Source organism: Balaenoptera ricei, chromosome 8 (genome assembly GCF_028023285.1).
Source record: "Balaenoptera ricei isolate mBalRic1 chromosome 8, mBalRic1.hap2, whole genome shotgun sequence".
Classification (NCBI taxonomy): Eukaryota; Metazoa; Chordata; class Mammalia; order Artiodactyla; family Balaenopteridae; genus Balaenoptera; species Balaenoptera ricei.
Window position 1 is genome coordinate 111103289 of NC_082646.1, and position 24722 is coordinate 111128010.

At 58.4% G+C, this 24722-nt stretch overlaps 1 protein-coding gene across 10 annotated transcripts in view; it reads right to left on the minus strand.

Moving 5' to 3' along the window:
* Positions 1-284: 284 nt before the first annotated feature.
* Positions 285-24722, minus strand: part of SHANK2 (SH3 and multiple ankyrin repeat domains 2) — a 552759-nt gene continuing 528321 nt past the window's right edge. For 9 of the 10 annotated variants that reach the window (XM_059932287.1, XM_059932286.1, XM_059932284.1 and 6 more), the window contains 4 exons: positions 20671-20801; positions 19156-19267; positions 14476-16882; positions 285-5452 (listed from right to left, as the gene is read on the minus strand). In XM_059932287.1, coding sequence (XP_059788270.1) covers positions 4882-5452; positions 14476-16882; positions 19156-19267; positions 20671-20801 — 3221 coding nt within the window. In that variant the 3' untranslated portion in view covers positions 285-4881. The remainder of the gene's footprint in view (positions 5453-14475; positions 16883-19155; positions 19268-20670; positions 20802-24722) is intronic. The other variant, XM_059932288.1, reaches the window with a different exon arrangement.

The following is a 24722-nucleotide window of genomic DNA, read 5'->3' on the forward strand; positions in this document are numbered from 1 at the left end:
AGGCTCCAGAATCACGTCTAGGTCTTCTCAACATTTCATTTCTCGAATTGTTTTTTACTTTTCGTTGTGCATTGATATGGGCTTCTCAGTTCAGAAACCAAGGCACTATAACTATTTTATCAGCTACATTGATACAGTGAAGGTATATTTACCCTTTCATTAAATATACAGCATTTGAGTACAATATGGTTTTATGCAGATCAGGTTCAAAACACCCAAGGCACACACTTTGCTTTTTTTTCCTTTTTTTTTTTTTTTTGTTTCTGTATTTATTTGAAGGCTCATATTAAAGTTTCAGAATTGCTATAAACAAAGAGTTCCAGAGTAGAAGCAATGGACAGTGAATGTTGTAATTTTAAACATAACTCGGTAAAGACTGTGAAACGTAGAAACAGGTTACAGGAACAATAAAGAAACGAAACCACTGATACGGCGTGGATCATAAATCGAAGGGATCAGGTCTGCTGAAGTCTGAGAAAGAAGCCTGGAAACTACCCGCTTCCCCACAAAGCACGGGCAGGCCCGTATGCATGCAGCCGCTGTGGTCACCCAGCCACTGTGGAATTGTCACCTACTTGCGTGTGTATGTGGATAGCTACAAATACAGAAGACATTCCAGTTCACTGGTTATTAAAATGCATCAAATAAAGTACAGATAAAAGAAAAATCTTCCAGTGTCTATTTTTTTCTTAACAAGACAAACAGATACATTCATCAGGAAGAAGTGGTCTGGAAGAAACCACTGGACAGTGAAGATGGGGGTGGTGGCTAGGGTCTGGGAAGAACCATTGGATGGTGGAGCAGTAGGGGGTTCAGGGCGGGTAAACTACAAAAGGTACGAGGCCGAGAAGTTTTCAGGAACATAGAAACAGAGTGGCTGCCGTTCAAGAGGAGAATGTGCCAGAACAGAAGGAACTGTTCAGGAACTAAAGACAGTGACTTTTCACTGCTGTGAGGCGGAAGAGAAGGTTCAGTATTGAAGTTGAAAATATGCTTCCCTCCAGCAGAAGGGATAAGCCCGTGTCTTCCGGGCTCAGTTCTTGGCCAGAAGATGCGTTCTCTTGCCTCGTTCACCGAAACGTTGTGGCTCTGTGTCAGCCGGCGGGGCTGCCTGGCTGGTTCTGCAGACCCCACGGCAAGAAGACCACGGGTGCGGGGAGCCTGTGCCCTTGGGGGGAAGGCTTGCATCCGGCTCGCCCTCCAGGCCCCTCTGCTTCCGTCCCAAACAAACAGGAGCGCCAGTGTTCGCAGACGTCCGCCCGCCGTGACGCTCTCCCAGTTCTGAAAGAATACTCGTTTCCACCCATACACTGAGAAAACTTTAAGGAAGTGGAGCCAAGGCAGATTAGCTCACCGAAAGGCGAATCTTCACTCTTTGAGGAAAGCTACCGTCTGGTCAGCTTCACAGAGGTCAAGTGGCTGGATTGTAAGCTTGGCCACTTGTTGTTTGATTCAGGAAGTTTTCACTGTTTGCAATCAGAACCACAACCTTAGTGCAATAGTATATTTATTATTTTTTGTTTTACAGTAATTTTGGTTGCCATACAAGAGATTTAAGGATTGGGAGAAAGTGCAAATTACAGGAGCTTGTTTTTTCTTTTTGTTTTTAATAAGGTCTAAAAAGAATAAAAGCACAAAAGTAACAGAAACAGATAATGCGAACACGTTACACAAACTATAGTGTGAAAAGTATGTTTCTAAAAAAAACAAACAAAGAAGTTTGTTAATGGGAAAAAATCAATATTTGTGGCCCACACGCAAAAAGTCATTGCCAGATCACCCTGGGTAATGCTTGCTTGTTCAGTAACTCAGAAAAAAAAAAAAAAAAAAAAAAAAAATCACTGTTTTATTAACTAAAGTACCACAAATAATTCACTTTGTGATATGTAAAGTTCAGCAAATCAACAGTCACATTGAGTCATTTTTATATTATATGGATTTACTTAAAATGTGCACAGACACCCTGGAGAAGGTATCTTGGCAGGTATACATAATTTACATTTTGAGCAATTTTGGTTTTGTATACACAATATTACAGAAACTAGGCATGTAAATGCAATTTATTTAAATTACAGTATATAACAAAAGTGGATCTTTTTAAAACCTGGAATAGTATTAACATGATCTTTATATGAGCAGTTTAACATCTGTTTCACCATTAAAGGGGGGCATAGGGTAGGGCCTGGTCCTGACATGTCCCAAGGGGGAGAACAGTGGGCGGTGGTTTAAATGAGGAACTATTGCTTTCTGTAGCAAACCTGGCGAATAGAGCTAGAGACTGATTCGTCTTGGCAATGTGTTTATTTTGTCGGTCAGGGCAGGTTCTGATGGGTCCTGTTACTTTTCTACAGTAAGACAGTGTGAAACAACCGATGTCACCAGCTCTTTTGTCTCTCAGTCTGCTTGCTTCCGGTCAGTTGCACGTGACTTGAAGTCTCTCTAAGAAAGGGAGTAGCAGCCAGCTCTCACCTTCTGGTTACCAAAGTTCAGTAACCCCAGCGCCCCCAAGTTGCCGTTGGTTACCGTCTACCCGCGGCCTCCTTTACTCTCGTCCTGTCTAGCATTTTGCCTGGCACCGAGCAGAGGGGTAATACCAACAGTAGGCAAAGGAAAAAAGAGCCACGGTGAGGTGGTGTACTTACTGGATTTTGCAGTATCACCAAATGGAAGACAGATAATGGCCAAACCACCATTTTACATTTTCTGAACTATCGGGCAGCCTCAGCAGGCCACCTGTAGTATCTTGGCTTGAAATTTCTCTAGGGTAACATTTGTTCATCTCATGATGGAAAAATTGAAAGTACACGGAAGTAAAGCGCCTTAATATTCAATTGATTTCAAGTTGGAATGGATCTTTCAGATACAAAGATGGACCTGCAGAAGGTTTTGGAAAAGAAGGTCCGAAACTCAGTTTCCAATTCAGGGGCATGTGGCTGGAAAGACGGGGTGTGTGGTGAGAGTGTGTGTTTTGGGAGAAACTGCTGCATTGTGAATTACAACCACTTTTGAAGAAATAATTGTCCTTCGATGACGAAGTTCTAGCAAAGATAGAAAATATAACACAGCTCTGCTGGTTCAGATGCATCCAAATAAGGTTGATTTAAAAAGGTCATACTTTTATAATTATTCCACAGAAATAGTATTATTAAATCACAAAAGTTTTTTTTTCTTTAACTTTCTAGCACTGAAGTGGCACAAAGGCTGCCTAGTAGACCAGCCACTTTTTTTTCTTAAAATATTGTGCTTATAAACTATCTGTACAACTATTTAAACTTGCAGTAAAGAAAGAGATGATTTTAAATCGCTAAATTTTACGTATTCATTCTAGAGCTGTTCCAGACCTAATCAGACACTTGATTGTGAGCATAAAGAAAAAAAGGAAAAAAAACAAACCATGTTTTTATAATTAGAGATGGGCTAGGCTAGTTCTGAAATCGTAATAAAAGCCAAAAACCTGATATTCGAGTTTCTTCCATATGTGGGAGAGCATGCTGACCCCTGACTGAGTGTCCTGTGGCTCGTGTGCCCGTGGCGACCTCCCTTGGACATCAGAGGTACTGCTACCGGGGAGGGGCTCCAGGGGAAAGAATGCGGCGGGGCCCAAGAAAGCCTGGCCGGAGGCCGGGCTGGCGGCCCACGAGACCTCTCTGCTCTGCCCTTCCTTCCTTCATCTGCATTGCACCCTCACCCTGGGTTCTGTCTCTGCGCCACACCCGCTGGGTTTTCAAGAAAACCTGCTGTACTATTAAGACAAGCTGGTGGGATTCCTGGACGCTCAGAGGAAAAGGGGAGAAGCTCCTAAGTCCCGTCTTCCTTGGCCTCGGGGGGGGGGACAAAGGGGCTGTCTCAGCTGTGATGCTTCCCCTTGGCCGGGCTCAGAACTGGGGGTGGCCGCGGCACACGCCCACCGCGAGCCCTGTGTCATCCTGCGTGTCAAAGTGGTTGCTTGCCTGCTCTGATCTTTGCGGAATTCAACACGCTTTCGATTTTAAAAAAGGCCGAAAGGCAGAGAAGCCCCTTCCCACGCTCCTGGGGAGCTGCTCCTGGCAGACAGCTGCTCCCCTCCTGCGGACACTCTGGGCCCAGCAGCTGCACGCCGGCTGCTTCCCACGGCCAGGTCTCCCTCCTCCTTGGAATCGTGACTTTGTGCTTTGACTAACTCCATGTGACATCTGTTTGGCCACTTTGGAATTATGCTAACAGATTTGCAGAAAGAAAGAAAGAAAGCTAAGCAAAGCTGGGCACGATCCCATTCGGACAACCCACCACTGCCAAGAACCTCATGGCCAGAGAACCACGGGTGCACGTCGGAGGAGACGGGGTAAAGGATCCACGGGAGGAAAGTTTCTCTACCTTCCAAAGGGGCACCGGCTACACACATCCGCGGGCATCTCGCTGCGAGCCAAGTCCAGGAAGGAAAGGAGCACGTGGGCGTGAGTGCCCTCGAGGGGGCCGCAGGCTGAGGAAGGCCTTGCGCCCGGGCCCGGGCGGAGCTGCCGGACGGCAGAGGAGGCCGCGGGAGGTATGTGTCTAGAGTGCAGTGGGGTCTGCCTGCAGGAGCAAGGGGCCCGCGCGGCGGCGGGCATCTCCTGGGCCTCGTGAGGTCAGGTCGCCTGCGTGCAGGAGGCAAGCTGCGCACCTTTCCACCTTAGAAGCTCTCCCTCCCCTGGTCCCCTCTTTGACAGAAACAGCCCAAGGAGCCCACACAGAGAGCCGGGGGGTTGAAGGCCCCTGCTCAGCCACGCCAGGGACACACGGCATGTCTCTGGGTAGCAGGAGACCAGCCCGCGGAACGGGGTTGGCGCTCGCCATCCAGACACTTCAGTGCAAGCCCATCTCTATTTATAACAAGGAGTCTGTAAAGGAAAAGCGCAGCCACCCTTATCTGTCCAGCAGCTGTTTCAGAGCCCTTTCTATGTTCATCCTGTGCCCGACCCGAGTCACGCCCAGGTCTATGAGGTCGTCTTTCTGGAGGTTCGGGAGGTGGCTGCCGTCGATCTCGTTGTCCATGAAGGCCTCTTTATGCTCGCCCAAGTTGAGACTTTCCAGCCAGTCCGCCACGTCTGGTTTGGTCCACAGGTGGACAGGTTTAGTTGTAAAAGGCTTATTGGAGATTGGCTGTTGCAGTATGGAGGGGGATGGCGACCTGCTGCGTCCCGCTGGGTTCAAGCCAAACAGGTCCCCGGGAGGGGGCTGGCTTGGGAGGCCGAAGACATCCGAGAGGGTGGGAGAGGGAACCGCGGCGGCAGCGGACGGGGGCGCAGGCAGGATCTCTTTGTTCAGCTCTGTGGGCGAGACCACGGGGCTGGGGGCACGTCTTGGTCCTGAGGTCCTGCTCTCATAGTCTGGGGGCCGGCTCTGCAGGGTGATGGGCTGGGAGGTCCCAGGGCGAACCGTGAAGGTGACCGTCGTGCTCCGTGTACCTGAGACGGTGCTCATGACCTCTGGGCCTCTGAAACGGCAGCAACAGAGAAAACCATCACAAGTCCGCTCACCACGTCCCGAGGAGGGGGCGGGAGACACCCAAACCACACCAGAGCGTCTGACGGCAGGTGCACCGGCAGTGAGCAAACGCTTTGCCATGCCGGGGGTGGGGCGGGGTGGGGGGACACGAGCGGGAGGCACCAGAGCACACGGGGCGGCCACTCACCGGAGCCTGGCAGGTTGTTGGTGGGGGGGGGGGGGTGCCGGGAGACCTGGAGACGGCCCGAACCAAGTCCTGCTCCCTGGCCGGGGCGTGTCTGTGCCACACCAGTACCGCCTGAGGAAGTGGCATCTTTTGCCTCCATTTCAGCAAGCAGAGGGAGGGGCACCCTTGAGGAGAGACCCTCCCTCTTAACCGCCTGCCAGAGCTGAGGCTTTTTGGCTTAAAGGACAAGCGCAGGGAAGGGCACCGCGCGGGCTGGCCCTGTTTCAGTGCGTGGGAAGCCCCGCGGCTCCCTGGGGGCGCTCACGGACGCCGCCGCGCCAGCGTGAAAGGGTCAGGGTCAGGGTCAGGGTCGGGACGAGGAGCTTTATTCACGGGCGGGAGTGAGCCGGAGCCGGGGCCCCAGTCTGTCTGCGCTCTGGACTGTCCTTTTGCTGCTGTCTGTCTGTTTTCTCTGCCACGGATATACATTTGGGTGAAACTACCAGTTGGTTACCGAGGTGCCTCTCAGCCTGGTGACACTTCCCCACTCGATGCTACGTCGAGTATGGCATCTCCGCGTGAGGAAGCAGCAGCAGGTCTGAGGGGGGACCTGTGCCGACTCAGGCTTCGATCCTGTCCTGAGGAGGAGCATTTCCAGGGGCGGGGGGTGCACGCGGCTGGGGCCCCCATCCCCCACCGGGCGTTCGGATACGGTTTCCTGGAGGGCCAGGGGCTCCAGGGCCGGATCTGTTACACAGAGGAGACCCCTGTTGAGAACTTCCAGGGGCCTTGGTCACTGGTTGTACTGGTGTACTGGGCACCAGCAGGTAAAGGCAGCCCCAGGCGAGACTCTGAGGATGACCCCTCCGCTACTGCCAGGCTTGTTACTCAGAATCAAGAAACAGGAGCCTTCCTGGTCCAGGGCGTCACCCGCAAGAAGCGGGAGCCACCCCTCCGGTCCCCAGACCTCGGTCCTGGAGAGAGAGAGGTGGGCTGTGCGTACAGCGGGGATTTAGGATTTAACCTGCAAATTCTGGTGCTCAAGTAGGACTGAAAGATGCTCCCCAGTTCCCACTCCGGAGGGCCCGTCTCCCCTCCGTGCCTGCCCCACGCCTGTGGGCACACCTGTCTGGGGAAGGCTCATTTGAACCACTTTGAGACAACAGCTAAGCTGAGGTGGTAAAGCAGCTCCACCCAGAGGGGGTTTGAGTTGTTAATTAGGACCTTCAGGCGGGAGAGGGGTTTTTTGTGAAGCGGGTCAGTATCTCACAGGAGCACGTGGCACTTGCTCTAAGGTGACTTTGCGTGGCGCTGGGCCTGTGACCCTAACTGGGTCGACTGGGGCAGTACAGTTGGGAAGTGACCTTGTTCGTCGGGCTTTGTGAAGCAGAGGCAAGTTAATCCCCCCAAGTGACAGCAACTGCTCTAAACCCAGCAGCCTGTAACAGTGGGCCTCTCTGAGCCAGAGGTGGGTGTCAGCACTACCCTCCTGTGGGAACACCCCAGCGATTCCCAGGTAGTTGGGATGTTTTTTAAAAGGAAGGCTCTGCAGGCAGCTGTGTGTGTCGTCAGAAGCAAACAGATGGGTGGGCAGTGAGAACGAGGGACAGGAGAACACACCAGAGAGAAGAGCTTTCTGCACACGGCACTTACTTCTGTTCAGCACGACCCTCTTCTGTTACCACCCATCATGGGAGCAAATGGAAATGACAAAATGGAATGGATTGAGACAGCACTGCAAAATTAATTACAGTTAAAAAAAGAAGCTTTTTTCGATGGATGAAATTAAAGTGATGGCACAGATGCTGGCCGAGAGTCTACCTGTGCTGCTCCTCTTCCGGCCACCGAGTGGAGCGGGCAGAGCACAGAGCTGCCCGGAAGAGAACGCCAAGGGGCGTCGCTTTCGTGTTTAGCATGGGAAGCTCACAACCGTGCCTTCCCTGGCTGGGGATGATGTGAACATAAAGAGAAGCATCCAGGAAAATGTTAAGAAGGAGGATGACGTCAGCCTCTGCTTGAAGTCCCCTGAGAGCCAGCTCAGTGCTGATAGCCAGACTTGGGCTCCCGGGCTGCCTTTGTCTCCTGCAGCTTAGGAAGGACAGATCAGCGTTCCTGGTTGGGGGAGGCCGTGCTTTGCGTGAAGTCTACACCGAGAGAGGAGAGCCCGGCAGCTAATAAAGGGGGTTGTCAGATCTGGCCCCATGCTTGGGGCCACCCACGGCCCTGCGGACTGTCGCCGTGGAAAAGAACCAGCGTGTTTGAGGAGCCGAGTGGAGGCCTGCCCGGGGCCGGTCCACCCTGCCCTCCTTCTCAGCGGCTTGATTGACTCTCAGTTAATCAGGCGGGTATCATTCACTGGATCTCCTGGTTGCAGAGATCATTATGTTGCTAAGCAACCACTGGGTTCCCGGGCGGAACACACAAGAAACTGTTGCCCCGATTTAGAACACAGACACATACACACTCGCACACACACGCCCTCTCTTGGGCTGTTACTCTCTATCCTGCCTCTTAAATCCAATCCCTATGGGAATGTGAGGATTAAAACAGAAATGGAGGGTTAACTGACACCCTGAGAGGCGCCGTTAGTTCATCGGTCAGCTGAGTTGAGTGGGGTCGGGGAAGTGAGGACTCAAGCGGCCTCCCCATGGTGTTCACAAATGCAGTTCGGCTGTCGAGCAGTGACGGGCTGTGGGCCAGAGGCCGCTCAGCGAGCCGGTGCTGGGGTTCCGGACCCGTCCCGCACAAGCCTCTCTCCAGCACGCCCGCCGGACCTCTGCCTTCTAGTGACTGTAGGGTTTTCGTGAGGAACCCCTGTCTTGCGTGTCAGATGGCACTTGTTTCCAAACTGCTCTCTTCTTAGTTTCTATCTTTATAGCACCTCCAAAGGTCGGCGGTTCAAAAGACGGGGAAAGTGGCCCAAGGCGTCAACAGACCTGCACAAGGCCTGAGCCTGGCCCTGGCTCCCGGCTCTGAGCACCGCGAGGCCCTGTGTGTCTGCAGTCCCGGGCCTGGCCCGCAGAACGGTGGCTGGATGTGGGAAGCTGGTTTCCCAGATCAGGAAGTGACGTGACTCGGCCAAGCAGACGGGGTCGGAACTGGGCGGGGGCAGGGGGCTGCCTCGGCTTCAGCAGCCCTCTCGACACATCTGAGCAGGTGGGAAGGCACCCAGTTTCCAGCGGGAGGTACCCATCCCCTGATACACTTTGGCTGACTGGTCCTGGCGTCCAGACTGGGAACTGAGAGCGTGAGAATCAGACTTGAAGGATAAAATGCTGCAGCCGGACCAGAGGAGCCCCTTCACGAACCCGTGTACGAGGAAACAGGCGACAGCGAGCTTCACGACCACCCTCCCTGGTGTCCACCGCCTTATCCACGATTCCAGTCCCTGACACTGCCTGAACGTTTCAGTTGCTGCCGTGAAATGGTAAAGCCTCCGTGACGGCGCTGAGGTGATGAAAGTGCCATTAAGCAGCTTCTGTTACCGAGTCAGCTTTGAAGTCTGTGCTTTGGGGCCGGCTGGGCAGAGGTCATTTTTTAACAACCCAGACAGATTTATTTTAAAACCAAGAGGCTCTCAGGATAATACTGCGGAGAGCCAGCGAGGAGCTGGTGCCACTGGCCAGGCCAGGCAGGGGCAGCCGGAAGCCGGAGGGCATCGCCTGAGAACCGGCCAGCGCTCCCCTGCAAGCGGCCCGGACCCCCCGGGGGACCTGGAGCGCCGCCGTTGCCTCCCGGAAGCGAAGGCCAGTCTGGGTGAACCAGAGGGGCTCCCGGGGGGTTGAGCCGCTGCCGGCACCCTGGACGGAAGCCAGTGGGTCCCCCGCAGGCATCCGCTCACTGCTCTGACCCTCCTCCCAACAGCCAGAGAATGAAAGCCAAACCCACACCGACCTTCCGCTCCCCTGCAGTGCTGACAAAGGACAGATTTATCTTGCTTCAAAAACGATGCCGGGGTTTCCTAGGTCAAGCCCCTTTGTTTTAGGTCAAAGTGCACGTGTCAGACTCCATCATCTACCCGCTGTCTCCGGAGCAGAGGCCCCGGGACCCCACATGGGCCTGCTCATGGGCTCCCATGTGTCACTGTGACCCACCTGACTGCATAGCTGCTGGGTCACCTTCATGAAACGAAAGTCAGTTCAGGCCGAGCCTTTGCTCGAGCCCTCGGTGGCTGCCACCGCTCAGACGCAACCCAGCCCTTCCCCTCGGCGCGCGGGACCCCTCGGGGACCCTTCCCCCGCCAGCCCTCCCTCGGGTCTGGCCAGTCTCTTCAGCGTGGAGAGCACTTTCCAGTGCCTGGGCTTCGTGTTTGCTGGTCCTGGTGCCCGGGATGCTCTGCTCCTGCATTTCTGCCCAGCTGGCTCCGTTGAGTACTTCAGGTGGTTCAAATGCCACTTCCTTAAGGAGGGTCACCTCCGTCCTGCCCATGGTCGCTGACCCGTTGGGACATCTTCATCCCTTCGCAGTGCCTGCGCACTTTGGGTTCGTCTTGTTTATTATTTCTTATCCATTCCTCCTTGCGAATGTAGCCCTTCAGAGGAGGAGAGACCTTGAATGTTTTCTTGTTCAGTGAGGAATCCTGGGGCCCAGCCCGGTGCCTGGCACACTGAGGTAGTCAGTAACCCCTGGTCCAGTGAACAGTTCGTGACTAAATCTGCGCCCAGCTTCCCGGGGCCCTGGCCTCGTTGACTGTGCACCCCTTTTGTTACTGTTCCCCCTCAGGCCTGACCCTGGGCTCCTACAAAGAAGCCCTCAGGAGGCCACGGGGCTGGGCTCTGGCTCATTTGGCTTCCCAGCTCTGTACCTGGGGAACCTCACCCGGCTCTGTGACTTTATGGAAAACACCAGGTGCCCTGAAACGAGGGAAGCGCTGCTCGTGTGTCTAGAGTTCCAAAGGGCTCCGCCCGGCGGGCCGCCCGCTGCAGGGGAAGGCCGTGCTCGCGGGTGGCGGCAGCGCTCTCGCGCCTCTCCGGCCGCTCGCGGTCATCCTCTCGAGCTCTGAGCTTTGCAGGGAAGGTCCGGGCCTGTGCCGGGCCTCCAGCCCGTGGGGCAGCTTGGGGCGGTGCTGAGTCGGAGAAGCAGCCGATCACCCCAGAGGCCTCGTTCTTAGGAGGTGTTTCCGGATCAGGCCTGGGGGGACGCCGCGAACGCTAGGTAGTAAAGAAAATGACGTGATCGTCTTCTTTTCGCCAACACGTCTGTAGTCAGGATGTCGGCAGAGCCCGTGTCGTCCCTGATTTCGGGGGACACGTGATAGCAGAAACCCACGCACGACTCAGGTTAAGTCAGATGTACCCCAGTAAGCAAGGGCCTAGTCGCTCAATGTCCTCTTCTTCCTGACCCTGCCCGGGGTCACCGCACCTCAGAGTTAAGAAAGAACCCGAGGGCAAAAGTAACTTACAAAGGGGCAGGGTCACCTGAGGTTTCTGCCCTCTTAGCGGACAAACGATTGTGGAGCAGCTCAAAAAACTGTCCCTTTCTTTGGCGATCGAACTTCTTTCTGTGGAAATGGGGTGTTTGCACTGCTGCTTGTCTGTCGTTTCAAAGAGCATGGCCGGTTTTCAGTTTTCCCTAGAAAAACTCATTTCTTTTCCCTTACTAGGAATTTCCTTCATCCAGTTTCGTGCCTCATGTTGCCCAGGGCCATTCACAGCTCGTAATTTGTAGATGCGTTTAAAAGTAGCGATGAGGGGGCTTCCCTAGTGGCGCAGTGGTTGAGAATCTGCCTGCCAATGCAGGGGACACAGGTTTGAGCCCTGGTCTGGGAAGATCCCACATGCCGCGGATCAGCTAGGCCCGTGAGCCACAACTACTGAGCCTGCGCATCTGGAGCCTGTGCTCCGCAACAAGAGAGGCCGCGACAGTGAGAGGCCCGCGCACTGCGATGAAGAGTGGCCCCCACTCGCCACAACTAGAGAAAGCACTCACACAGAAACGAAGACCCAATGCAGCCATAGATAAATAAATAAATAAATAAATAAAAAAAAAAAAAAAAAAAAAAAAGTAGCGATGAGACACCCAAGCAGGTGAGCCCTGGCTGGGAGCGTCCTGGGCTTTGTCTGATGCCTGAATGGCTGAATCCCAGGCCTCTCAATGAAGGCACGACCCAGCGAAGCGGAGGCCTGTCCCAGGGAGTGAGTGTGTGTGAGAGAAGGAGAATGTAGTTGAGTGCTGCCTTTTCATGAGAAGGACCTGGTGCCCGGTGCCCGGTGCTCGGTCACCCGCTCCGGTGGCTCTGCCGAGCAGCTGCCCCCTGCTTACCCTGGTCAGTCCACCTCCTGGCTGCAGCTCACGTCCACTGGGCTTTGCCCGATGAGGCCGTGAGATCGGAAAAGCCAGAGTAGGCAGGCGAGTGTCCAGCTTAGTGCCTGCAGTGACTGACCTTTCTCCTTGTCCTTGGGCCTCAGGCCGACCTATTCCTGGTCCAACTCAGTGTAGCCCTTAGCAGTGAGTAGGGAAGGGGAGGGGACACCGCCTCGGGGAGGTCACCAGTGCTGGAGGCCGCCTGGTGACCACCCTTGCAGATTATCAGTCACCAGGTAAGCAGAGAAGACTTCTGGGTGCTCAGCTGGACTCAAGGGGGGTTCCGAAGGCCTGAGAATAGCCCTGCCCCGGTGAGCTCGGCCCTGCGGATGTTCGGTTAGGTAGCAGCGCCTTTCTTCCAGGCTAATCCCTGGCTCCAGCGAGAGGGGAGGAGTCGAACCCTGAGGCAGCTCCGTAGGTCGGAGTGCTTCTGTGCCTTCCAGCCGAGTGCCTATGGCCAAGGGCTTCACCTCTCTGACCCCCAGTTCGCTCATCTGCACCGTGGGAGCAGGTTCAGGCCCTGCCTCTGGTGCCTGTGCCGCACGATGCCCGGCATTTGGTGAGTGCATAATAGATGCCAGCTAATGCTTGTGCCGTGATGGACTGGGGTATGAATAACAGAAGAGACTGGAGGTGGCTGTTCCTGGCAGCTGAGCTTGGGTCGGACAGAATCGGTCTTGCAGCTGCTCTCAAGAAGTCCGATAGGATTCTGCCTGCTGACCCCTGCTCTGAGGCCCCTCCCACCCAGGGAAACCCTAGAGACCCCTGCAACTCGGAGACCCCCTCTCCTGTGAGCCCCAAGGAGCTCACCCAGCCAGGAGAGGAGCAGGGGAGGCCTACGATCTGAATGCCGTTCAGAGGCCCCTGGTCTCCTGGGTGGGAGTGCTCCGGGGAGCACGGTGCCGTGCAGGCTGCCCCACTGGCCCGAGCAGCCCTAGAGTTGGTGCCCTTCTGCATCTTCCATACTTCAGACATCGCTAGCGGTGGGAAGTGCCAGTCAGAAGACCTTGGCCTGGTCCTGGCTCTGTCTTCTGCTGGCTGTGCACATGGACAAGCCGCTTGGCCTCTCTTGAGTCTCCATTTCCCCTTCTGAAAAATGGGTATAATTATACATGCTCTCCAGCAGCTGTTAGAAAGATTACTCACCCACGTCCAAGTGTTTTGTAAAATATGAAACACAGCGATAAACATCTTCATTGTTGTACTTCCACATAACCTAGCAGCTAAAGACCGGTACTATTACAGGACGGAGCCAGTTTTAAACATTGCCTTGAGACTTTCAAGCACGTAATACTTGCAGGTATGTGTGTACGTACGTCCACCGGAAACAGGGAACTTGTAAGGAATCTCTGTTCAGCTGGGGTGCTCTTTGAACGCCACTACTGATGGGTGCCCCATTAAAGGACGGTGGGGTCGGCGTGCTTCTCTCTACCGAGACTGGCCCATCGACATTCCTCTGAGGAGTAGTGGGAGCTGTCCCCGTAACTTACTTACACCCACACCGAACGATAACCGGGAAAATTGTGGCTCTCAGCCTGCTCGCAGGACCCAGCCGTAGTGTGACATTGCTATTAATGGACTTAGATGTTTGAATCAAACGCCTGCCCAGAAGGAGTATGAAGAACAACTTCGTTAGTTGAGATGATGAAACCTGAGAGTAAACATCAGTGGGGGAACGTGAAGAACCCTGCTGCCTGGGGACCCGAGAAGTGGTGTGTGTCTTGGTTGAAGGAAACCGAGAACTGTGAGTGATGGCCGGAGGCACCGGGCTCTGGTGGGGATCATCCACCAGCTACAGGCAGGGGGTTGGGGGCCTGTTACAGTGTGGTGTGCCTTGACAGAGCCCTGGGGTTGGGTTTAGGACTGGCCCCCCATGTGCGACCCCCGGTTCCTAGGCAGTGCCTTACGCTCTGCCTGATGTTGTGAGCACCCACGTGGGGAGGACCGGATGCTTTTCTTCCACGATGTCTGCCCTGGGTCAGGATGGGCTCCGGGGTTGCGTTTCACTCTGAGCTCACTAGTGGATCCGCAACCCGGCCCCTCCCCGGCCTCAGACCAGTTAGTGATGGGAGGAGGGCAAAAGAGCCCCTTACGCACATGTGACCACACACACGCTGCTCACTCGACCCCCGGCCGGTGCACCCCTCCGCTGCAACCCCTGGGTGAGGCTCCAGAATGGCCTTTGAGGGGTCCTGGCCAAGATCTGGAGGACGCGGGAGGAGAGAGCAGGGCTCCTCCTTGGAAGCCAAGGTGGGGATGGCCTGTGTGGCTGTGTCTCGTCACGTGTCTCTACGCGGGGGCCACGTCCTGCCGGGCCAGATGTGCTCAGCTCTGCTGCACCCTCAGCTCTGCTGCACCGGCGTCCAGGGGACGAGAAAGGAGCACGTGAGTGTACGACAGAGGCGGCCGACACAGAAGGCTCTAGGAATTTCCCTCTCCGTGTCCGCTGCCGTCGCTCCCAAGGGCATTTCCTGGTCAGCACTGGCCGGGACGGGAAAGCCCGGCTCGGGATGGTCTGCGCCCACGCCGGCCGCGGCACTTACCTTGGAGCGAGGCTGGCAGGCTTGGTTCCCGTTGGCGAGTCCAGTCCTTCCCCCGGCTTTGCCGATTTCTCTCGGTTCATTTGCTGCAGGATTGAGTTCAACTCACTAATCACGTTCGCCTTTGGGCCGGAGAGAATTGGGCTTTTGACCTCCGAGATGTCACCCCACAGCCTGGAGGTCCTCGGCGGGATAACCTTCGTGGTCCCGGGCTGGGCCCCGCCGGGGGGCGGTGGGCGTGCCGGCGGGGGGATCACAAAGCTGTCCACGTCCTCCTCGAGCAGCGCGTCGTGGTAAAGGGCGTTGCCTTTGTGAATTATGGGCTTCATTTTTGGCTTAGGAGGTACTGGGGGTTTGTCAACCGTAAACGCTTGCCCGTCTGCGTAGACCGTGCAGGTGTCCACGTTCTCCCCGCCCTCGGAGGACAGGGTAGAGATGCTGGACACCGTGGAGATGGTGCTGGTCGTCTCGAGGTGGTGGTCGCTGCTGCTCCGGCTGTCCGCCTCCTCGATGCCGGAGTCCGTGACGGCGTCCAAGCTTTCGGGGGGTGGCAGGAATGAGGCGGGCAGACAGTTCGAAAGGCCAGCTGGCTTCTTACTGTCCGCAGAGTTGGTGGGCTGGCTGGAGTTCAGCGAAGGGGACTGGGGGGCGTCGTTTTTCTTCTGCTTGACCAGGTCTGAGAGTGCGGGGACAGAAGCAACGCGGTCATCGGGGATATCAAAACTGTTCGCAAATTCCAGGGGGGGAGGCAATGGCTCTGTAAAAATAAAATCCTCATCCAGATCCACGGATGCCAGAGGTGGGGGAGGGATGCGGAACGGCAAGATCACCGCCTCCTCCACGGAGCCCGCCGCCACGACGGTCCTGCCGGGCGCGGCGGCCGCGGGCTCGGGGCCAGCGGGGATCGGTAAAGCACCTTCAGTTTCGGGAACACCTTCTGGCACCTCGGACGGCGGGCGGTCCGGCTGCGTGTCTGCGTCGGCATCCTCCTCCTCCTCCTGCAGGAAGTCGTCCGAGCGGGCCGCGTCCGCGGTGTGGACCATCAGCAGCCCGGCCGACTTCTGCTGGGACGCGTCCGCGATGCTGACGAGCATGGCCTTCTTGTCGTCCCTCCGCTCCTTGCCCAGGTCCGTCTCGTACTTGTTTTCCGTCTCCTGCCGCCTCAGGGGCCCCCGCGTGTTCTGCCTGGTGACCGGAGGGAAGCCCGCTTCCCCGCTGGGCCGCATTTTGGTATCGATGTAGAGAGGTTTGTTGAGGTCGGCCTTGGGGACCTCCCCCTTGGGGCCCTGCTGGGACTCCTTCAAGGCTCGGTCCCTCGCGGAGAGCGCCAGGGCCAGCGGGGAGCTCGGGTCCAGCAGCCTCCCTGTGAGCGGGTGGACGTAATTCTCGGGGCCGGCCGCATTGCTGCCCTTGAGGGGAGCTGCAGGGCTGCCCTCGGGCCCCTTGGCTTTGGATGTGGAATTCAGTGGCCTGCCGGCCTCACCCTGAGCTCCGGCCTCGCCACCACCCACGAAGTGGTTCTCGGGCTCCCTGGTCGCTGCCCCTGGCGTGGGTGACGACAGCTGCTCGGTGCCGTCCTCCTCGCCGAACCCGCCCTCCTCGGGGAACGTGGAGGGCCGTGCCTGGGGGGCGGGCGGCCCCAGGCCCACGTCCTCGTCCCCCAGGTCGGTGGACAGGAAGGCCGGCGAGTTCCTCCTGGCCTCCAGCCGCTTCTCGCGGTCGCGGACGGCCCCGGCGATGGCGGCGGCGAAGGGGCTGCTGACGGTCAGGCTGTCGTCGGGCCGCAGCTGGCCCGGCTGCTCGGAGGCCTGGGGCTCGATCTCCACGCTGCTGCCCTGGCTGCTCTTCCCGCTGCTGCTGGTGGAGGGCTCCTTGACGATGATGGTCGGGATGGGGATGGAGCACGTCTTCTCGGGGCTGTCCTCCACGTTGGACTGCTTCACCAGCATGCCCTTCCGCCTGGCGGGCTTGGCGGGGACGTACACGGCTTTGCTGGCGATCTTCCCGACCTCGGAGTACGGGTTTTCGGGCATCTGGCCCCTCTTGCCGCGGAAGTTGGCCTGGGCGGCGGCGTGGCGGCCGTAGAGGTCCCCGGAGTCCAGGGAGTAGCGGTCCAGCTCCCCCCGGAGGTACAGCCCCTTCTCCCTCATCATGGCGGCCACGGTGTCGGAGCGAGCCGCCGGGGACACCTTGGCGGCGGAGTTCTGATTGAACGCGGGCTTGATCGTCCCGTAGACTCTGGGAGTTGGGGACTTGGGGCAGTTGTAGGCGGTGGGGGAGGGTGGTGGAGGAGAGGGGGGCACCGACTGTGGCGGGGGGGGGATGTCCTCGGAGGTGTCCGGCATGGACAGGCTTCTGGTGAACTTGAGCATCGGAGGGGCCAGAAATTGCCGCTCTTCCCCCGTTATTCCTACAAGTAGAAGGCAGGTTTAGATATAAATCACGGCAATAACAAACACCCCAGTAAACTCCTAGGATGGTGCGACACGCTGTGTCTCTGCAGACTCACAAAGAATCACGATGCACACTCGTTCACAGAATGCAGCACAAGCCACGATGCCAAGAGGTCACGTGGCCCATTCCGAGCCAAAAAAAAAAAAAAAAAGAAAGAAAAGGGAAAGGCCCCAGGAGGCACGGAGTGCGTGCTGTTGAGATGGTGCCCAGGGCTACGGGTGCGAGCCGGGGAGGGCGCGTGACTCCCCGGGGTTCGTGTGCGCACGTGTGAGCGTGTGTCGGGGGCAGGGGTGGCCTGCATCAGGGGGCATCCATCCCTTCAGGCTTGGCCAGGGCCCCCGGCGGGTGTTTTCGGGTTTGGGACTGAGGCTGTCGAGCTGCATGTCGGAAACGAGGGCACAGGGAACACAAGTGGCTGCACTGGCTGATGGGACGCGGATGGTGCCGCTGTCCCGGGGGCATCGGAGCACCGACGTCCTGCAGGTGCTGCAGGTATGCGGGGAGGCCTGGCGCCCTCGAGCAGAGCCCTGTGCCTATGGGGACCCTGGGGTGGCCTCGCCTGCGCGACAGGAACCCGTTTTGTTGCCTGACTTCTCTGGGCCCCCTAAGGGTACTGGAGCTCCCCAGGCCCTCAGGAGGATGGCTGAGCGGCCCTGGCAGAAGGTGCTGCAACACGCCCAGACCCTCTAACCCAAGACCCCAACCCAAGCCGGGAGCAGGATCCTGACCAAACACTCGGCCGCCTGCCCCAGCGAACCCCTCTGGGTCCTAAGACCCTCTGGGCTGGGCTGAGAGGCCCGGTGGTTTACCATGGTCTCCACTAACCACAGTCCGAGTTGGAGGACTGGACCTATGGAGCCCGTGGGTGTTGGGTGAGGGAGGGTGCTGAGGGCCCGCAGGGGCGATGGCCGCATCCGGCCGCGTTGGGCCCCAGAGCTCTGGTGTGTCCACTGGGTGGACTTCCAGATTCTTTCCGACAGTTCAAGATATAAAAACATCAACAGAACGCACTCCGGACACGGGAAGCGGCACACAGACACGGATGCTGACAGACGTCAAGTACGAGGGTCTCGCGTGGGGGGCGTGCAGGTTTTTCAAAGAGGTAACAAACAAAACGAATTACTTCAAATCAAAAAAGCTCCTAGGACAAACTACAGTAATTTATTCCAGTGAAAACTGCCATTCGATAAGGGTATTCCAAATTTCACATGCTCCTTGTGGGAGGGCGTTTTGGCAGCGCCAGGCTGGTTGCTCAGAGGCCTTCTCGCTGAGCGCGCATGCGTGCTGGCTGCCTCACAGTTACGTTCGCGAGGAGCCATAATTTAAGAATACGCCTTCTGGAGTAAACGGTCACGTTCACATTACAGAGGCCGAACTGGAAGGTTCACTAACCTGATAGAAAGATTCTGCTGTCTGACGGGAGGAAATCGACTGTTATTAAGCAGTTAGAGAGCCAGGGGCAGGAGATGGCGTGTGCGCTACTCTGCGGTGGCCCCGAGCTCCTGGGGGCACTTTGGGGACCGGCAGACGCCACCTCCGCCATCCCTTATCGTTTAGTTCCTGCCAGCTGCCACCCCCCCCAAAACTACCGACAGAGGCGCCAGGCCTGAGACCGCAGTGCTGGACACAGAGCGGCGCCGCGTCCCCCAGTGTCCGGCAGTGGCTTTAGCTTCTCTGAGAATTTACACGGTAAAGACAGTGCTGGATTATCTCACAAAGGGGCTGTCTGAAGGGGTCACGTTTACCTTGCCTGGAACAGAATCAGCAGGAAAAGAAGGTAGCAGTTTCCCGCAGCGCACAGTACGTTGTACTCGCAGAGCGCGAGAACCTGGCCCAGCCACCCTTAGAAGTGTGTCCATCGAGCTCATCCACAAAGCGTGGCAGTGGCCGTTCGCAGGGGACCTGGGCCCACCCCGCCGGCCCACTCTAAACACGCAGGGCGGGGGCGAGGGGCTTCCTGGACGTCACCTGCCCACCTCCACCTCCCTCCTGACTGCAGCCCCTCACCCTGCTGGTATTATCACGGATACTTGGCTGGTGAGGCTGGGAAGCCACCCTGGATTTGGTACCCAGAGGGTAAGAGTTTCAGACGGCTCAGATGGTCAAGGCCTCCCTGGGGGTGAGGCCAGGTGCCCGCCCTCTGGTGGGCGGGCCTGGGGCCGCTGAGGGGCACTGCCGAGGGTGCTGAGAGCCAAGGGGCACCTTTGCGGGTGTGGCCACGCTGCTTACCTATTGATTTTTGCCTTCGCATCGTACCTCGAGGGAGGCCCAGAAATGGGCCTTTCGGGCTCCCAGGAACAGTGGGCGTCATCACGGCGATCCCCTGGCGTTCGTACACGGACTGCAAACCAGAGAGCCCGGGGTGAGCCGTGTCAGACCAGCGCCACCCACGGCAGCCGGACACGGACGCCCTGGGCAGTGGACACCTGTCATGGGGCTTCCCCCAGCTGCTTCTGGGAGCACCTCGGTGTCCAGCTGAGGCTGACGACGGGCCCCACCAGCGTCCAGGACCCAGACGGGGTCCTGTCTGCCCTCAAAGGGCGAAGAGCCCTGCTCAGCGGAGCTGTGGTCTGCCTGACATGGACTGAGAATGGCCAGGACGCGTGTCCTGTAGGAAAGAGCACCTGGCAGTGGGCAGTGGGGTCCGACCTTGGCCACGTCCGCCTCCGCAAAGTGGGCTGACCACAGTGGCCCAGAGCGGGGGACAAGCCGAGCGCGGTGCCCTGGGGCATGTGGGCCCCGCGGCAGGCGGGCTGCCCGTCCTTCCTCCTCTGCCTGGTCCGGGAGGAGACTTGCGCGTCCCTCCTTCGTTTTGCAAACAGCTTCCCTGTGCGGCCCCCGCCCAAGCCGCTGCTTCCTTGACCGGAAGACAGGTTGCTGGCCGGCCTCACCTCGCGGCGTCGGAGGGCCACTCGGAACAGCCGGGTGCGGAGCCCAAAGGAAACACGCGTGCGCGCGCCCAGGCTGTTCCAGCGAGACCCAGTCTCGCCGGGCTCTGGGCGTCTGCCCGGCCCGGGGCTTGGAGGGTGTCTGGAACGAGCTGGGTACGGGGTGCCGCAGGGGGGGAGGGGTCGGGATGCAGGGCCCTGGAGGAGCCGCCCGGGCCTTCTGGAGATGAGGGGAGGCAAGGGGCATCCTGTATCATGTGCTACGCAAACGCGTCGCATGGAACTCATGATATTTCTGGGCATTATTAGGAAGAGGCGTGGTTAAACAGAGTCAATCTGAAGTGGATTCAGAGAAGATACAAAGTCAGTAAGTAATCGTGACAGGTGGTGCTCAGACCGGCAGCAAGCACGAAGCTGGGGTGGAGAGGGCCACGTCTGGAACCTGAGAGAAGCAGCCTGCCCGGAGGACGGGCGGCTCTGCCAGCCCGTCGTGGCCCATGGTCTCTGCTGACCGCCCAGGGAGGTCACAGCCCCTGGGAATAACGGTGGCCTGAGACCTTGGAGGGGCGGGGTCCCAGGCGTACGCAGAGGCCCTGCTCCCCGGGGCGGTGGGGTCGGGCCTCGTCCGCCCCAGAAGGCTGCTTTGCTCCGGGTGGCCTACGGGAAGGCCCCCGGGGCGAGTTACTGAGCCGGTCCCGCGGTGGTCTGTCCCCCACTGCGGGTCTGCACTGGACTGGGGTGCCTGCCGCGTGCACGTGGGTTGGGGCTCCGGGTCTGGACGCTGGGGAGGGTGAACGGCAACCACGAGGTCTGCCCACGCCAGCCGGCCGCCCGCTCCCCCGGCCCGGCCACTCACGTTCACGTCCGAGACGGAGGGGAAGCACCGGCTGGTGGGCCGCTGCTTGATGGTGGCCACCCTGGACTCCACTGCCACGGTCTCAGCAGTTCGGGATGGCTTGGAGGCTGGGACTATCTCATCAGGTTTATCTGCAACGTGAACGTGACTGTCAGGACGGGCGTCAGTGACCGAAGGCGCAAAACACAATCGGGCAAGGGGCTGAGTTAGAAAAATGCCCAAGTGCCTTGTGCCTTTTCACAAAGCTTTTATGGTACAAGTAGTTTGTCGCTGTGGTGTGGAGCACGCATGCCTCTCGGCCACAAGCGTTGACACTGACAGGACCTGTTCCCCAAGCCGTACCCCCCCCCACCCCCCGCCGGGTGCACGTGGACAGGAGGGGAATGAGACCCTTGCGGAGGCAACGCAGCCTCAGCCCCGGAGGCCCTGGCACTCAGAGGGCATCGCTTTGTTCATACTAGCGCGGTTCTTTCTTGCTGGTGGGGAGCTAAGTCAATGTTTTGAACTTTTTTAAGAGCTCAGAGGTGTGGCTCCTTTGAAACTCAGCGCAGTTGCCAGGGTCTAAGGACCCAGCACCCAAGGCTGGAGGCGGCTGGGCAGCGTGGGTGTAGGCAGGGGCAGGGGTGGGGAGGGGAGGCAGCCCCCCGCTCAGGAGCCAGTCGAGGTTTGTGCCTTACTGTGCGTGGGAGTCCCCCTCCCCCAAGAGCTGAACATCCTCAGTTCCTTGTGAAAAAGAAAGCTAAGGGTTAGTTATCAGGGATGCTTACGGATTAAGAAATGATTTAAAAATTTAAATTTAAAACGTTAAACTTGGGGGAAAACCCAAAGACTGGAGCACATCCTGGACCTGCCCGACACCCTAGCCTCCGCCTGCAGGCCGTCTGAGCTCAGGCACCGGCGTCTGATCAGGGCTGTGAAAGCGCAGGACCCTGGTTTGCTGACACCAGGGGCGCCCGGGGGAGCAGAAGCCAGCGTGAGGCGGGCCTGGTGGGAATCTCCCACTTTGGACCCTGTGAGGCGCTGCACTCTCCCGGCCACCGCCCCCCCACCCCCGCCCAAGAACATTCTGTCCACAGCTCGAGGTCTCCTCCTAGCTCACCCCACACCCTTCTGGGGTCTTGTGACGCCCCACGGAGCTCGTGCTGTCAGAAAGGCCCAGGCCTCTGGGGTCTCGGCAGCCCCAAGCTGCGAGGCCAGCGTGAGAGTCCGGGTGGGAGCTCCGGGCACTTGGGTTTAAGGCCCGCGGCCCCCAGGAAGAGCACAGCCCCTGGAGAGGTCCCCACAGACCCCAACAGGCAGGCCTCCGGCTTCTCGGGGCCCCTTTCTGGTTGATGCCCAGCCACATCCTGGACCAGGGTGAGGGTCCCACAGTCCCAGGTCGCCTGCTCGGGGAAGGCCGAGGAGCTCAGGCACGGCAGCTCGTGGGAGGCCCTTCCCGACCTGCCAGCTGGCACGGGGACGCTCAGGTCCCTCAGCCCCCTCCCGGCATCCTCCCTGCTTCTGGGACCCCCGCTCTCCCGGCTCTTGGCCTCCTCGGGGGACACTGGTAAGCGCCCGCCCCCTTAGGGAGTGGGTTGGAAACACCCACGTCTCTGCGCAGCCCAGCTACGGTTGCGGGGCCGCTCAGCGCCCACCCTCGTGGCCCAGCCTCTCCTCTGACGCTCCTCCCTTTGCCGGATCCCCTGCCCCACACCCCCAGTCCCAGCGACGTGCCTCCTTCAGGAAGCCTTCTCCTCGGGTCTGGGCCAGGATTCTCTTCAGGCTGGGGTTTAACTTGTTCCTGTGCTCGTCTCCCCCACCCCCCCGCCCCCTTGGCTAGAGGACTCAGGGTCCTTGGTTGACGTCCCCAGTGAGCCCATGGTGACCTGCAGGTCCCCTTGGCCCGCTCCTGGAAGCCGGGCACCTCCCAGTGGCTGTCGGCTTTGCTTTGGCCGAGGTGCAGCTCTTTCTCCAACGGCGGCGGGGAGTCAGGTCCGTCTCCCGCGTTGGGACCTTCGTCCGCGGGTTCGGCCGTCTTCTCAGGCCCAGCCTTAGCTTCAGCCTGTGCAGCTCCGCTAGGCTCCCCCCCTTCCCTGGGGCCTCCAGGAATGTGGCCCCGGAGGGGATGCCACTGAGTTAGGGAAAGGGCGACTCTCCCGTGGGGGGCACTGCAGGTGGGGAGCTTGGCCGCCGTGCAGCTGGCCACGTCGGGGCACAGCACAGGGCGAGGGCCGAGGGGCTCCGGGGCCGGACGGCTCTCCTGGGATGGAGAGTTACACCAGCTGGACCGTCCAGAGGCTCCTGTCTCCAGCTGGGCCCTGCGAGTCCACGTCTGGTCCCCCCACACCCCCAGCACGCTTGGGGCCCCAGGCATGTGGCAGGCACCCCCAAAACACACCTCGATGGTGGGTGTGCACAGGTGAGGCGAAGGCGCCATCGTTAATGACAGCAGTGCCCGACCCCGTGGAAATTCTCGGCATCTTCATCCCATTCCTCATTCTAACAGGAGCCTGGCCATAGGGGAGGGGTTATTCCCGTTCTGCAGAGAGAACAACTGGGGATCTGGGATGCCTGAGGTCATTCATGCAGGTGGAACTCTGGGAGCAGGTAGGAGCTCGGGCTCCAGTCGGGGTCACCTGGCCCCCGGGTCCACCCCTGGGCCAGGGTGCCGAGCCTTGGCCGACAGCGGCCATCCGATGGGTTGCCGTCGGAACGGTCTGCCTGGTCCAGCTGACTGAAAAGTCAGGGCGCCGTGCCCGCACAGTCATGCCACGTCCACATCGGGTCTGGGGTGTAATTGAAGGCGTATCCGCTGGAGGCAGGGCGACCTCGAGGTGGACGTCCTGGTCTTTGTTTAAGCCTTTGCCCTCTGGTCTCCATGCCACCCAAGCATTTCTTTTGAACCAGAATACATGAGAGCATCTTGGTCTGTGGGGTTGTGTCAGGGGCTGTTGTTCTGTCCTCAGTGACAGCTAGTTAGTGTGGTTTTGTGCGGTTCATATACAGAAGGCCACCCTGCGTCGCTTCCCTCCTGGGGGCCCGGGTCCCCTCCTGGCCCTCGTCTCAAAGGGAGGCTGGTGGCCTGACTCGAGACTCTGCTCAGCCCCTGTGTTGGAGGGTTTGTTTGCCTGCACGTGAAGGCTTTTAAGAAAAGCTGTGAGACTGGGTTCCTGCTTGTCTTTCTGGGCTCATAAGGATTATTATGCACGGTTTGTAAAAGCCTGGCGTTGCGTCTCTATTCAAGGATTCCAGATGAAGAGGATTAGTGAGTGCAGCGCCCTGCAGTCTTAAAATGAAGCCCTCTGAGGCTGAAAGCAGTCCTGCAGGCCGACTGCAAAGCTGTCAGCTCTTCAGAAACAATCTAGGAGGGAGCTGATGGAACACTCTGGAAGTGACCCCTGTATTTTAACTTTCTAAGCAGACGTACAGTCGGGTGCCCACCGTCCACAGGCTGCACGCTTCCTGGGTGGGGAGGGCGGGCGGTGGATGTCAAGCATGGGTGGGTCGCGTGCCGCCACGTGTCTCTTGGGAACCAGAGCACAGGTGGGGACTCCTGCCTGTCACCGGAGTCCCCACCCGGGGCCCTCCCCTGACCACAGGCAGGGTCACCCGCGTGCCCGAGCCCTCCCGCAGGAGAGATCCCAGCTCGTCCAGCAGACGTCGCCGGCTTTGCAGGAGGGAGGCATCAAATCGTGGAGTGAAACAACCCCCGAAATCGGGGCGAGCTGGGGAAGCTGAGGCCCCCCGGGCTGACGCGGCACACCTGGCTGCCAGAGGAGCCTGTGGCCGTGTTTCCCGCCGCACTGCTCCCCGGGGGGCAGTGGGGCGCCCACCGCGGAGACTCTGTGACCCCCATCTGCCTGTGGCCACGTGCCGGGCCGGTTCCGGCACCCCTGCTCCTCAGAACCGTCGGGAGAGCATCCCAGGTGCTCCAGAAATGTCCGGCAAGGCCGGGATTGGGATTCTCGGCCCCTTCTGCTTTTCGGGCAGTCAGCTTCATGGAATGCGTCCTAATCCCGGAGGCGTCCAGGAAGCCTGTCCCTCCTCGTGACCTTGAATAGCTTGTTTTGCCG